The following is a 13,685-nucleotide window of genomic DNA, read 5'->3' on the forward strand; positions in this document are numbered from 1 at the left end:
GGCCTAATGACTCAGGACGAGCTGTGCCTGCCCTGCTCTTGTCGGGTCGCTGGTCAATCTCCACCCCACCCCCACCCTGCCTCCATCACAGATTGCTCCTGTCTGATGCTACAAACTAGTTTTATAACCTTTCTGACCGCAGAGGCACAGAAAAATTGGACACACCCTCGCTAATACAGAGCTTCTCTCATTTGAGAAAATTACAGCGCTTTAACTGGAGAGGGATTCAGTCCTCTGCTTTTGTCTGAATTATAAACTAGGAGAAAACAGAAGGCAATGTGTTTAGCAGTTAACACATTCTCTGTTCATATCTCTTTTAAATATGCTGTTGAGTAAAAACCGAACTTGATAATGGAATCATTTTGGAAAACATTGGCCAAACAAACTGACTCAAGGATTGTGATAAAAAATAATCACAACAAATAAGTTTGTTGTGAAATAAATTGAACAGAGGTTCCTTTACTTAAAGTGTGGACTGACATCATGACATCTCATGTCCATCACATCATCTTAAAAGGATCGACAAACAGCGCATTAATTCCCTGTCTGTGAATATTTGAACCAAAATATGGTGGAATTTTCCCTTAACTGAAAATTATTATTATTTTTTGGGGGGCAGGGGGTAAAATTACTTCAAAAACTAGATGTCTTTGAAATTTTTCAACTATGGAAGTCACAATTTTTGTTGGTATTTCCTAGTAGTTCTAGAGACTATGAACAAACACAAGAAGTCAAAATGGTTGAGGCAGTTATACATGACACAGCTGCTGAATATCAGTTTGTGATCTACTCTTTATTATATCAGACACTATTAGCTAGAGTTATACTACTTGCTATAGCTAGCACCATTAGCAAGCTCTAATGCCAATAGCTAGAGCTACACTATTAGCTAGAGCTAACAACATTAGCAGGAGTTCACCCCATTAGACAGAGCGAATGCCATTAGCAGAAGCTAACACCATTAGTAGAAGTTAACGTCCTTAGCTAGACCTACACTATTAGCTAGAGCTAACCCCTTTAACAGAAGGTAACGACATTAGCAGGAGCTAACATCATTAGCAGGAGTTCACCCCATTAGATAGAGCTAATGCCATTAGCATAAGCTAACACCATTAGTAGAAGTTAATGTCCTTAGCTAGACCTACACTATTAGCTAGAGCTAACCCCTTTAACAGAAGGTAACAACATTAGCAGGAGCTAACATCATTAGCAGGAGCTAATGCCATTAAGACTGGATTAGATTTAGATTAGATTAGATAGTATTTTAAGTTGTCTGCATCAACTACAAGTCTCATCTTATTCCATTTGTACTGTTTTACAATCACAGTCTGCATAAAATAATTTCATGATCCAAAAAAGCCTTGGTCTCCATTATGCTGTTTGTTTGTTAATATTCTCTAACAGATCTCTCAGAACTTCACAGATTTTGACTTTTCAGTTTTTATCTGCTTATGACTTTGAAAGTCAGATTTAATTTTGCTTCCACTTTGACAGAAAGTAAACCAGGAAGGTAGAGTATCAGATAAATGTTTTAATTCAGGCTGGTGTTCAAAAGTAAAGCATGTATGAATTGTTATGTTTAAATGTGTCACAATTTTGTACAGCCTCACATCTAGCCATTTATTCCATTCAACTCTTCATCACATTACTGATAATAGCTGCACATATCAATGTTTGCTATCCTGTCATTGCTTTATAATGTTTCAATATTTGAACCATAACTGCAGAATATTTATGGTGAACAAAACCCTAAATTTTTAAAATCTTTTCATTCACTTTAATCACTTCCAATGATTTCTCTTTGCATTAATTCACTCTGTGAATTCCCATTTATATTAATCACTTCATTTTTTTCTGGAATAGTTCATTCTTTTATTGAAGAACTTTTCTAACTTTGACACCACTGTGGGAAGGTTGCATGTTTCTTTATTGATTAAGGAGGATATTAATTTAACATGACTGGATTTAACAGCTTAGACATACAAATACAACAATTACAAAATTTACAAAAAATGACTGAAACACTGCGATTCTAGCAAGAAATGTCTGAAATCTTATTTAATAATTAGTTTGGTTTGTGTCTTGAAATTCCACTTGGAACTTAACAATAACTGTTGTGCAAAAATAACACAATCAATATTACTATAATAGGTAAATATATACAGCACACTACAAATGGATCATTGATGGCAATTGTTCTTGAGATTCAACCCTTCTGGTTTTACTGCTTATCTGTTATAATTCTTGATAAGGTCACTCAGAGGCCAGAAGATGATGTCATTCATGGATCTGGTTCATACCTTCCAAATGAACCTAATAAACCCAGACACATTAATGCCACACTGTGACTTAGAAGACCTCATAACAGAAATATTACTCTCCTCTATCCTGAGCTTCACCTGCGAGTGGATGATTCAAGGCCACCTACAGAGAGTTGGAATTTAGATATTCTGATGGAGGAAAGAACAGCTGATATTTAATTAATGAAGCACAACAACTTCATTCCAGTCCAATTCACTTCTGAAACACTTTATTCATCCCAAAGGAAAAATGAATGTTGTCATAACTCAGACTATCCACATGTCTTCCCAGAGTTGTTGTGGATGGTGATGCTGTGGGCTGGAAGGATCTCAAGTAGCAGTCAGTATTGCAATGAATCTGAAGAAGCTTCTAACTGAAGACTGGTGCTGTATGACAGTCTCGGGACTCCAATAAAATGCCAACAGATCCATATCCAGACAGCAGAGATGATATTCCACAGCAACATGTCCTGGATGACATCATCAGTTGTTGGTAAACATTACTAATCCACCTCATCTGCTTTTGTTGCTCTTCTGTAAATCTCTGCCTGGCTGTTTGGTCAGAAAGCTGGGCAGACAGATGCTGGAGTAGGAGATGGGATCTTTGCTCAGTACAGTGGATGGAAGCAACGGTTTGAACTTCCTCCTTCTCTCTCTTTGGTCCTGCTCTGCATCCATGAAACCTCATTTTCAGCTCCTCTTGGATTTGGGGTCAAAGTTCAGTTTCTACTTCAGCTGTAAAGATGCAAATGAGCTGCTCCCAGTTCTAAAAACAATGCCACAGTTATGCATCACAACAGTTGTTAAAAAGTAAGAGGTAAAATTCCAGAGAGAATAATTGTGGAAATGTACATTAACACAAAAATTAATAAAAAACAAAAAAAATAAAAAAAGTCAGAACTAACATAACAGAACTGCTTTGGCATCAATTTAAAAAGACGTGGTGTGCTAATAAATCGGTTTATCTTGGCAGAATGGTTTATGGTTGGTGTGGTGAATAGGGGGCCCTGATTTGGGGGGCTTCCCAGAACCCCATTCCTGCCTGGATCGCCTCTACTCAGAATACAAAATAAACCATTCCTAACTGAAACTTTTACTATCTGTAATGGGCGTGGATTCTGTTTTGGGTTTTGAGTGGGGGTCCACGTGGGAGACATCCCACTTCTAAAGCAGGAGTTCTGACCGGACCTCCCGAACCATCAGTACCCGTCATGATCCACATGCTGCAGCTCACCTGCTCCCAGTTCCAACTTCACCCACTCTGAAAAACGGGAGAAATAAACCGCCAACAACAGTTCTGGGTTGGTGGAGGGATTTTCAAAATAAAATTCTCTCATACATCTGTAGTTATTGAAGCCTCTGAAGGCGCAGCAGCTTCTGTCTGTTCATCTGTCCTCCTCCATGAATCCTAACGGTCAGTGTGTGGGAACGGGGCCGCATCCGGAGCACATTCTCTGAGGTGGGGGAGTGTGTGTGCGCGTGTGTGTGGATGCCACAGTGATCCTCTAAGACTGACGTCTCTCCGGTAGCGCAGAAGAAGACCGCAGCCGGGCTCCTCCACACACTTGAGCGCAGTCAGGCAGCAGGTAGCATCAGCCCGCAGAGTGAGGCAGGAATCCGCGGAGCAGGTGGAGGAAGCCGGAGTTTCCCAGCATGTTCACCCTGCGGAAAGCTGCGTTCAGACACGCTCCTCCAGCGACCGTTTGATACCGCTGGAGCGCAGACTGCTACTGCTGCTGCTGCTGCTGTTGCTGCTGGTGGCTTTTCCCCCTCTCCGTCTCTCTTGATCAAACCTCTGATGTGAAGAACCGAACCTCTGCACAGCTGAAATGATGTGGACCTCTCACGATACTGTTGGATTTGTTTTCCTAGCCGGATTCTGTGTTCAGTTCGGATTCTCCTTTGAAGGTAAGACGCTGGTCGTGTCGGGGTTTTTTTTCTTCTTTTTTTTTAACGAGCTGCCTTGTGTTAAAAGTGCGCAGCGCAAAGGGGACTGCGGAAGAAACGACTGTGATTAAGTGGATGCTAATGCGTAATGGGAAGAGGGGATGAGAAATGAAGGTTGCGTCTTTTTAAATTAGTCATTTTTTCTTCTTTTTTCACAACGCAAGCAACTGGTGCTTTTTCTCTCCCGCTATATGAGACACTTATGTTGTGTTTGGGGAGATGCGGAGCGTGGGTCCGCAGTTCGCTCTGCCGCTGCTGGGGAAACACGGAGCTGTTGGTTTTAAAGCTGCCCTGGTGCGTGGAGCTGTCCGCCGTGCTGAAAGCTCCACTCTGTCCCACTTTGAAACAGCTCAAAGCAGCTCAGTCTGCCCACAGCGGCGTTAGGACACACTGGGAACTAAACGGCGCTTCACGTGGACATTTGTTTGCATAGAGGGGATCCTGAAAATACCATAATTACATAAAAACGCAACTCATTCAGTTAGAGATTCTGAGTAAAAAAAATCACCCAAAATTCAATTCAGTTTAGTTCTCCTCCTTTAATTCACTTTATTTTAGATTATTAAACGTACAGCGTATAAAAAATAAGAATAAAAGCTCCACAAAAATATGGATTGGAGTATGTGCGCAATGAAAAGTCTGAATAATTGAACCATGCTGGCTTTTTCCCATCGAAGTCTCGTCAGTATCTGAGTTGGAGGGAGGGAAGGTGGGAGAAGGGGGCGCGGGGGGAGGGGGTGGGGGTCTACCTCAGTTGGCTCATGAGCCCACGTATCAAGTGCTTCTTTGCACCCGCCTGAACCCCCCTTCCCCCCTCTCCCCCGTCATAACCCGTCCTCTCTCTTTTTTTTTTTTTCTTCTGGTCCGCAGGTCGCTTTACGGATCTGCCCTCTAACATGACGGTTAAAGAGGGCCAAAACATAGAAATGGCGTGCGCCTTCCAGAGCGGAACCGCGTCTGTGTATCTGGAGATCCAGTGGTGGTTCGTGAAGGCTCCGGAGCCCACAGACAGCGAGGAGGAGGTGGACGCCCAAGAGGTACAAAGAAGCCTCTGTTTCTGCTTTGACTATCCCCTCTGCACCCCTCTACGTCCTCTCAAAAACTCCCCCCTCAAACACACATGCACACACACGCCCACATACGCAGACACACACACAAACACACCCCTTCCTCCAGTGGAGAGCAGTGGCTGCTGGGATAGAAGCACACCCACTCATTAAAGGAAAACGCGCTTCATCCAAAGCGATCTGCGCGCTTTTACGCACAAGCGCCCAGAGATACCGACCTGCACCGCTCCGAGCTGCTAATGCTGTGGCTCTTATGGAGATTGAATGTGATCTGGAACTGGTAGCACTTGACCATGGTAGCACTTGACCATGTACACGAGGAAGCAGAACATTATGACCAGCATGCCGCAGGTGAAGCGTTTGTCCTCAGAGTGGATGAGCTCGGCAGCGGGGAAATGCGTAAAGATGAAGATTTCAGTCACTTTAATAAAACAGAGTATGATGACTGATGACTAGGAGACGATAGTTAACAGGTGGTGACAAGATCATGGTCCAGGCTTCTGTGGCTCAAGGCATTCATGGAGTTCCTCTTGTTGCCGATGGTTGTATCCCCTGACGACTATCAGTTGTTTAAGCAGTTTGTGTTGTTGCCTTTTCCTCCAAGTTCCTCTGGTCTCAGTCCGGTTTGTAGAGCTTAATGGAGTTGCTTCTAATATGTTGGAGGTGGTCATAATTATACGCCTGCTTTATGTTCATATAACAACGGAGGAAGAAGGAGCTGTGTACATTTTGAATGTTTGCTTTGCCGCTGTTGTTGTGGTTCACTCCTTGTTATCCATTTTTTTCCCCATTAGCTCAACCATTTAACTAAACAGCAAAATAAATATTCATTTTCACTGTTCATTTTTAACATTATTATTATTATTATTATTATTATTATTATTATTATTATTATTATTATTATTATTATTATTGTTATTATTACACTGCTCAAAAAAATAAAGGGAACACTTAAACAGGTGTTTAACACTTAAAGTGTTCCCTTTATTTTTTTGAGCAGTATATTATTATTATTATTTTAAAATATATTATTTTATTTCATTGATGCTTTGTCTAGTTCTTAAATAGTGTGATTAGTCTATAAAATGTATGTATTACTTTAATTTAAATGTTTATTTTCCATGCTAACCCACATTATTTTTTGATTCTTGACTCTTTAAAATTGGGCTGTCCAAGTTTTTGCCTGGACCAAACTCAAACCTGTTGGCATTAATTCAGTAAAGTCAGTTATACAGACATATCTCATTTTTTTAGATGTACCAATTGATCAGCCAGAGATTAGAATTGGTCAAGTTTCCCTGGATTGGCTTTGGTCAAACAGTGGAAAATCTTTCAGAAACTACAACATGTTTTCTGTTTCATGTCTTATAGTCATGATGAAAAAGAAGTCTAAATCGGAATGTGCAGGTCAGACTTTAACAATAATTGAAAATCTGTATGGAGCAAAAACAGTTCAAAAATCTGCCACTGCAAGGCAACCAGACCCACCTTACTAAATGATATAATCTGCCAGTGGAACTAGTATTTTTATTTTATTTTATTTATTTATTTGTAAATTTTAAGGAATTATTTACTTAAAACAAGCTCCTCTTGCTGAAAAGGTACTTGTCAGCCAGTTTTGTCTTATTTCAAGTGAAGATATTTTGAACTAGAAACTAGAACAAAAATCCTTGGTCAGGTTTTGTGGTTTTGCAGCGTGACGACAGAAAACATGTGATCTCAAATTTTAATTTTCTTCCCATTTTATTCCAAATTTGGTCATAAATCACCTCCCCCACGCCACACACCTTCATCAAAACAGTATTACAAATCCCAACCCAATGCCCCTTGTTTGTTTTCAAGGGGGAAAAAAACAGGAACATTAATTAAACACAAGTTTGTGGGAATAAAAAAATATCTTGTTCTGCATGTTAACTCCATAATAAATGGAGCCAATGAGGCCTGCTGTTGATAAATGGAGAAAATGGCTGAACTGATACGACCAAAGCATATTCCTCTGCGCTGCCTCATTAAACTGCACAACTGGAAACGGTGCACCGATGTATTGTTGCTGGTTCTGACAGCTCCCATTGCCCCCCCCCCCCCCCCAACCCCCCATCCAGAATAATGACGGGCTGCTTGGTGGCTGAGAGCGACTGTGTGTGTTTACTGCAGTCAGATGGATGAAATGAATCGCCTGCTTATTGTGAGCCAGGTAGCTGCATGTCAGGATGTGGAGGAGCTGCTGTATTCTGCAGACAGTCATCAAAACAGGCCTGCTTTTATTCCCTCCCCACCCCGTTTCCTTGACAAAACATATGTGTGTGTGTCTATGCATGCGTGCGTGTGTGAGATGTGAGGATGGCTTGGGTATCCATGTGGCTTTTAATTATTGTTCTTTTGTGGCCCGGTTCTCCGAGTGGCATCAGCTGGGCTTTGATCTTAGCTCGGTCCCGCGTGACTCTTGGACGTTGGGATGAATGGCCTATTCAGACACGCGTCACATTGTTAGCCATGTTTCTTATCTGAGGGAGGCTGTTTGAAATGAGAGCGTGACTGGACGCTCCGTGTGAAAGAAGCGCTCCTTCCTGGTAGTTCGGGGGAAACGTCTACACAAATAAAGGCTGAAAAGTTTGGAGTACGTTGGATCTTTGAAAGCATGACATGAAAAGACTCCGACGGAAGCTTTTCACATGCGAAATAAAACTGAAGTCAAGCGGATCAGTGGGTGAATGTGCTATTTTCAGCTCTGAATGACCACCACTTATCCATACTCAGACTTTTGAAATATTGTTTCTATAACAAAATCTTAAATAATTGTTGCACCCTGTGATATGCACATACTGTATATATCAGAATTATGTTACAGTTTATTCAAGCATTGTGTGGTAGAGACCAGAGGGTGAGTTCTCCGCTTTGTAAAGTTGTTCCTGCATTACATATCTGGACAGTTTTATTTCTCCACTTCCTATTATAGTTGTAAACCTGCATATCAGTTTATTGTTCTAGGATGTATATTCATAAATTCATGCAAATATTCAAATCTGATGTGAGTTTATTTTATTTTGTGAATTATTTGTATTTAATTGCACTTCATGTCCATTTGACAGACTGTAATCTATTGTTGAGTTATGCACCACTATGAAAATTTGGGCTGATATCGACATCCAATATGAATACTGCTCTTGTGGCCAAGAACCCACATATGCCGATATTTACCAATATCAAATATACGGATTTCTTCATCTTGAAAAATACAACCACACCATTGACTTGTTCTCTACTTCAGTAAAACTACCCATAATCCTTTGCTGCATCACTATCACTGTCACAGGACCGCCATTCAGACTGTGAGTTTGTGTCGTTGTGTTCTCCCTCTCTCTCTGGGTAAACTGAGCAGACTGCAGGACAGATCAGGCAAAGTTACGCCTTGGATTTAAATCCAAATATTTTTTTGCTGTTGTCTTTAGACTATGGCTCCTTTATTTCTGTGTTCTGACAGTCAGTTGTGTATGACAGTTAAAGTCTGAGAACTCCTCTCTACATTCTTCAAAACCAAAAGTGGTCCACGTTTTTCTTTTTTTTCCCCATTAGTCCAGTAATGAAGAACAGAAGCAGCTGGTTTGGAACAAAATTTAGCAGCAAGCTATAGCAGTTACTGTGTTTGATGGATCACTTTGCCTTTCACCTAATTATATAAATCCTGTTCCATGATATTCAGATGTAAAAACATCTGTTAGCATTGATCAAATGGGCAAACCAAGCCTGACGTTTTTAATATTTTTATTTAGAAAATGTTATGGGTTAACTGAATATGTAAATAAATAAAACACATATCTATAAAGTTCCAGTATTTGTTCAATGTGCATACAAACTCACAGTAGCTCCTCTCTCTAACCAACTAGCTGATAGCTACCAATCTAATTAGCTCGCTACCATTAGCTTATGAGGAGCTGATTCTGTGGTGTTTTAGCAAAACACGACAAGCCACACGGAATCAGAGATTCAACCTTAAAGTGTCCAGATCATTTGAAGTGAAATCCGATGAAGACATTATCTGTAATAGTTCCTTCACCTCCTGTAGACAGATGTTTTTATCCATTAGCTTGCTGAAAAAGTAAATATGTTATCTCTGTAGTGGAAGCTAACAACATGACCTCACTCTCCTTATCTGTTCACCAAAATAAATTATAGAACCAAATTGTAATAAATGTTGAAAAAGTTGAATTATTCCTTCATTTTGCGATAATGATTAGATATTAAGTAAATATAATATTAAATATAATTATTAAGCAAAGGAAGTGAGGTGGATATCCATCAGACTACATTTTATCATCATACTAAAACAAATAAATTTATCATGATTTGGCATTATTTCATACCAACTGTTGTGGATTAGAGTGAACTGAATTTAAATAAACTACTGTGTGTCTAAGTTAATAAATTTTGTAATTAATTGGACCTAAATACTCTCTTTATGAGTGTGAATGACCCTCACAGGGTTTTGAACTCATCATATTTTATCTTCCACCTGGATTCTATCTAAATATTTGTTTCTGGTGAGGGTGCAGACATTTGTACTGAATTCACAGAAAACACCGGGGTTAGAAAAAAAGTCTGTCACAAGTTAGCATTTGAGAATAACTGAAAAGGTTTATTGAGTAATAAACAGAATTATAAATCTATTAGTTATCACTAATGGAGTTACAGTCAGTAGTGAAACTACTGGCTTTACTGAAATGAACTGGATTGTACAGCATACATTATATGTTGTTTTGAATGTAACTTAATGAAATTACATTTTGTAATCTTTCCTTTAAGCAGAAAAAAGCAGACTTTTTTTTCATCATAACAGACATCAGTATGGGTTAGTATTTCACAAATTCCAACAATCAGAGCTCTTGAATGTTACAGTGATCAGACATGGTTTGACTAAATCGGACTGTGTGTAAATTAATATGAACTAGAATCTGGCTGTGCTGAACACACAGTACCTCAACTGGAGTTTTTTTTAAATTAAAAATTACAAAACCAGCTGTGCAATTCTGGGAGATGGTTTTTGTTTAATCACCAAATCAAACTGAAACACAACCAATTTAAACACATTTTTATGTAACATATAGGAATCAACCTCGATTTTCCCTCCAGAAAACATCCACCAGTTACATGTCCTCTATACAGTATGTCACCACGTGTTTATGGCGCCATATGTCGCCATAAACATATGAAACTTATATCGGATGTGGTTGAAATAATGTGACACAGATCTGACCACATATTGATTTTTATTTATATTCAATTGTTAGAAACTGTTAGACTGGTGGCCACCAAATGAAACCAATATCAAAACTCTTTATGCCGGGGAAGCGGCTACCGCATTTCCTGATTTTATAGAACAGGGCAGTCGAGGTGTTTTGATCAGAAACTAAACCAATGCAGGGCCAGTATCATCAATACCAACACTGATACCTTTTATCTCAGTTTGATATTTCATCAAACTTTCAAACAGTTTTAATCATCTCTGCCAGGAGGAATAAAATGTATCTGTAAATGAAATGCCACCCTCTGCCTGTTGCATGAAAAAAGGCATTTTCAATATGCACATTTAACATGAACAGAAACATTAAACTAGTAATGATTCCTTTAATGATTAAAGCCCGATGGGAAGTCGTGTCTGTCCATTGCACGTCTCTAGTTTGCTTCAGAACGTACTGAGAGGTGAGAAGATGAAGAAGTGCAGTTTGTTAGAGTCTCTGGGGAGAACATGTCGAGGCGTTTCCCTACAAAGCCTGTCCCGGACCTGGATTAGAACGATGGAACCCAAAACAAACATCAATATGGAACGGTGCGGCTTGGCTTTCGCTTCCAAAACAAGAGCATAAATGAATCTCCTCCTGAGATTTTCAGAGGCAAACGCACTGCCACTTTCATAATTATACACCATCCCAGACAGAAAGAGTCGCACCTCCATGACACGCTGTTGCTGCTGCCACTGCAATTTGGCTCCACTTGTGATGTTGTTGATTCAAGTCAAAAAGAGAAGCTATGCTATGCGGAGCGGAGGTGGGGTGGGGCGGGTTTAGGGGGGAGCGGAGTGCAGCTAGAGAAAATGAGCGGAGTGCTGGGAAATGCCTGGTCATCACTCTGGGAGGCATTTTAGGCTCTGCTTTCTCCCAGCTTCAGACGGCTGCAATAACATATAATAATGCGCCGTTGTTGAGTGTCATCAACAAAGGCTCAAGTGTTGCTGTCAAAGCGGACGTGGAATATCATTTTTGCACCCATATATTTGAATAGATATGAGGATGTGAGCGTTTAATGAGCAGGGGAAGCGGCTTTTCAAAAGGCTCGTAAAGCACTTGTGTCATTTCAAACAGGAGAAAACCAACACAAAGCCATCTTATTTTAGCTTTGAATACAGAGTGCGTATTTAAAACCAGCCGTCCAACGCTGACACTAATGATGTGGAGTTTGATGTGTGGTATGTCATAAAGACCTCATTTACATCTGTAAAGCGACTCCACTCTATGGTTCTCTGGTGTTGGATGACATTTATTTTTTTACCTTCACATGCTCCAGCTTGTAGCTAGGTGGCACTATAGTGAGGCAGGAAAGGCCTTCCTCCCTGACACAAGGGTTTGTTAAGGATGTAAAGAATGAGAGGTTTAATATACAGAACAGTTAAAATCACAAAGGTACAAACAAGATGATTCTAACCATTCAGAATACCTCTGAGTCATGGTTACTGTTTCAGGTTGTTGTACAGGATGGAAGCTCACAAGGGTGAGACAATCCAAGTTCTGGATATCATTTAATAAACTAATGTCTGCTGTGATACTTGGTCTTTATGATGGTGTTTGTCCACTAATGTTCTCTAAAAACCTCTCAGGCCAGAAACAGAACAGCTGGATTTATACTGAAATTTTAGTTTAGCTTCTGCTAATGTGCTAATTCTTGTAATGCGTTTTCCTGACTTTAAAAAACCGCATAGCGCATTTAGCTTCCTCTAACTTTGTTTTTCCGGAAAAATTGAAATGCACTATCAGTGTAAAGAGGGAAGCTTACAGATGCATAGCTCATTGTTTTGTTTAGCAAAAACATTGAAAACTGCTCATCATTTTTATTGCATTATTTTATGTTGATCCATCACATAAAATTCTCCAAAATACATATAAGTTTTTGTTTAATGGGTATTGTTAGGTTTTTAGATAAATGCAAATATAAATATTAAAGATTAGGCGACTTTAAGGACTGTGAGAATCTATGTCTGCTCTCGGAATGTGTGTGTTATGTGTAAGATGTTTGAAGCAGCAGGAAGCAAGCCGACAGATGGCCTGGAGATAAGAGCTGACACCTAGCAGGAGAGTAGATCAAAGACTAAGGGTCAAAGTTTTATGACCTAAAGGGACACGAGAACTAAAGTTTACAACCCACAGGGGGACGGGATCTGACCCAGAGAATCTCAGGAACTGGAAATGCAGAATGGCACCATTGTTTAAGTAGTGACTTGTGACTGACTCTGTGTTGTCAGCTGTGTTTTGTTTGCCGCTCCTTCTATGCAAATGATTTGTAACTTAAACCACGCCTCAATGTAATAAATATGCAATTGCAAAGGAGCACATTAGAAGTGGTCTGGAGACAGAGATAAGAAGATGTCCCTGGTCAGAGTTCTCCGTTCAATTGTAAGAAATTTAACTATCTCCCTGTGTTCTTATTTTTGTCCAGCGAGAATGTCAGGTTATAGATCTGACAGGTATTAATGTGATTGTAATTTGATGTGACGATGCAGAGGATCTATTGCTGATTGTTTTAGTCAACAATTCAACTTATTACACACGGTGAGACATAAGAACAGTGAGGCACACAAGTTTTTGTAATATTTCTGTGCACATAATGTAAAGTGTGACCACTTTATTAAAAAAATACACATATTGTTGAGCTGTTATTGAAGGAGCTACTGATATTATAAATGCCTCTCTGGCTGGGTGAGCTGGTCTCACCCAGCCAGTAACACATCAATACCTCAGATGTCCTCCCTGCTCTGTTACCTCATGTTTATTCAACAGTACACTTCCTTCACTTTATTCATATAATTCCAGTGCACAATAAAGGTCATCTATGAGTGCTTTACACTCAAAGTAAACTGTTTGAGTTCAAATTATAGACTAAGCCATTCCCAGTTATTATACATTTATTACATCTTAACTGTACTCTAGTCTATTTTATAGAAAGAGGATTCAAATCAGTGCTGTGGTTGGTAACATTGTTGCCTAGCAGCATGAAGGTCCTGGGTTCAAATCCCAGCCTGAGGTCTTTCTGCATGGAGGTTGGCTGTTCTCCCTGTGCATACATGGGCTCTTTCTGGTTACTCCAACTTCTTCAAAATTCAGAC

The 13,685-nt window shown here is 39.8% G+C and overlaps 1 protein-coding gene across 1 annotated transcript in view; it reads left to right on the plus strand.

The window, feature by feature from the left end:
• Nucleotides 1–3,652: 3,652 nt before the first annotated feature.
• Nucleotides 3,653–13,685, plus strand: part of vstm2a (V-set and transmembrane domain containing 2A) — a 105,723-nt gene continuing 95,690 nt past the window's right edge. Inside the window, exons 1-2 of the mRNA XM_023326616.1 lie at nucleotides 3,653–4,208; nucleotides 5,118–5,284. Coding sequence (XP_023182384.1) covers nucleotides 4,130–4,208; nucleotides 5,118–5,284 — 246 coding nt within the window. The 5' untranslated portion in view covers nucleotides 3,653–4,129. The remainder of the gene's footprint in view (nucleotides 4,209–5,117; nucleotides 5,285–13,685) is intronic.

Source organism: Xiphophorus maculatus, chromosome 21, assembly GCF_002775205.1.
Source record: "Xiphophorus maculatus strain JP 163 A chromosome 21, X_maculatus-5.0-male, whole genome shotgun sequence".
Taxonomy (NCBI): domain Eukaryota; kingdom Metazoa; phylum Chordata; class Actinopteri; order Cyprinodontiformes; family Poeciliidae; genus Xiphophorus; species Xiphophorus maculatus.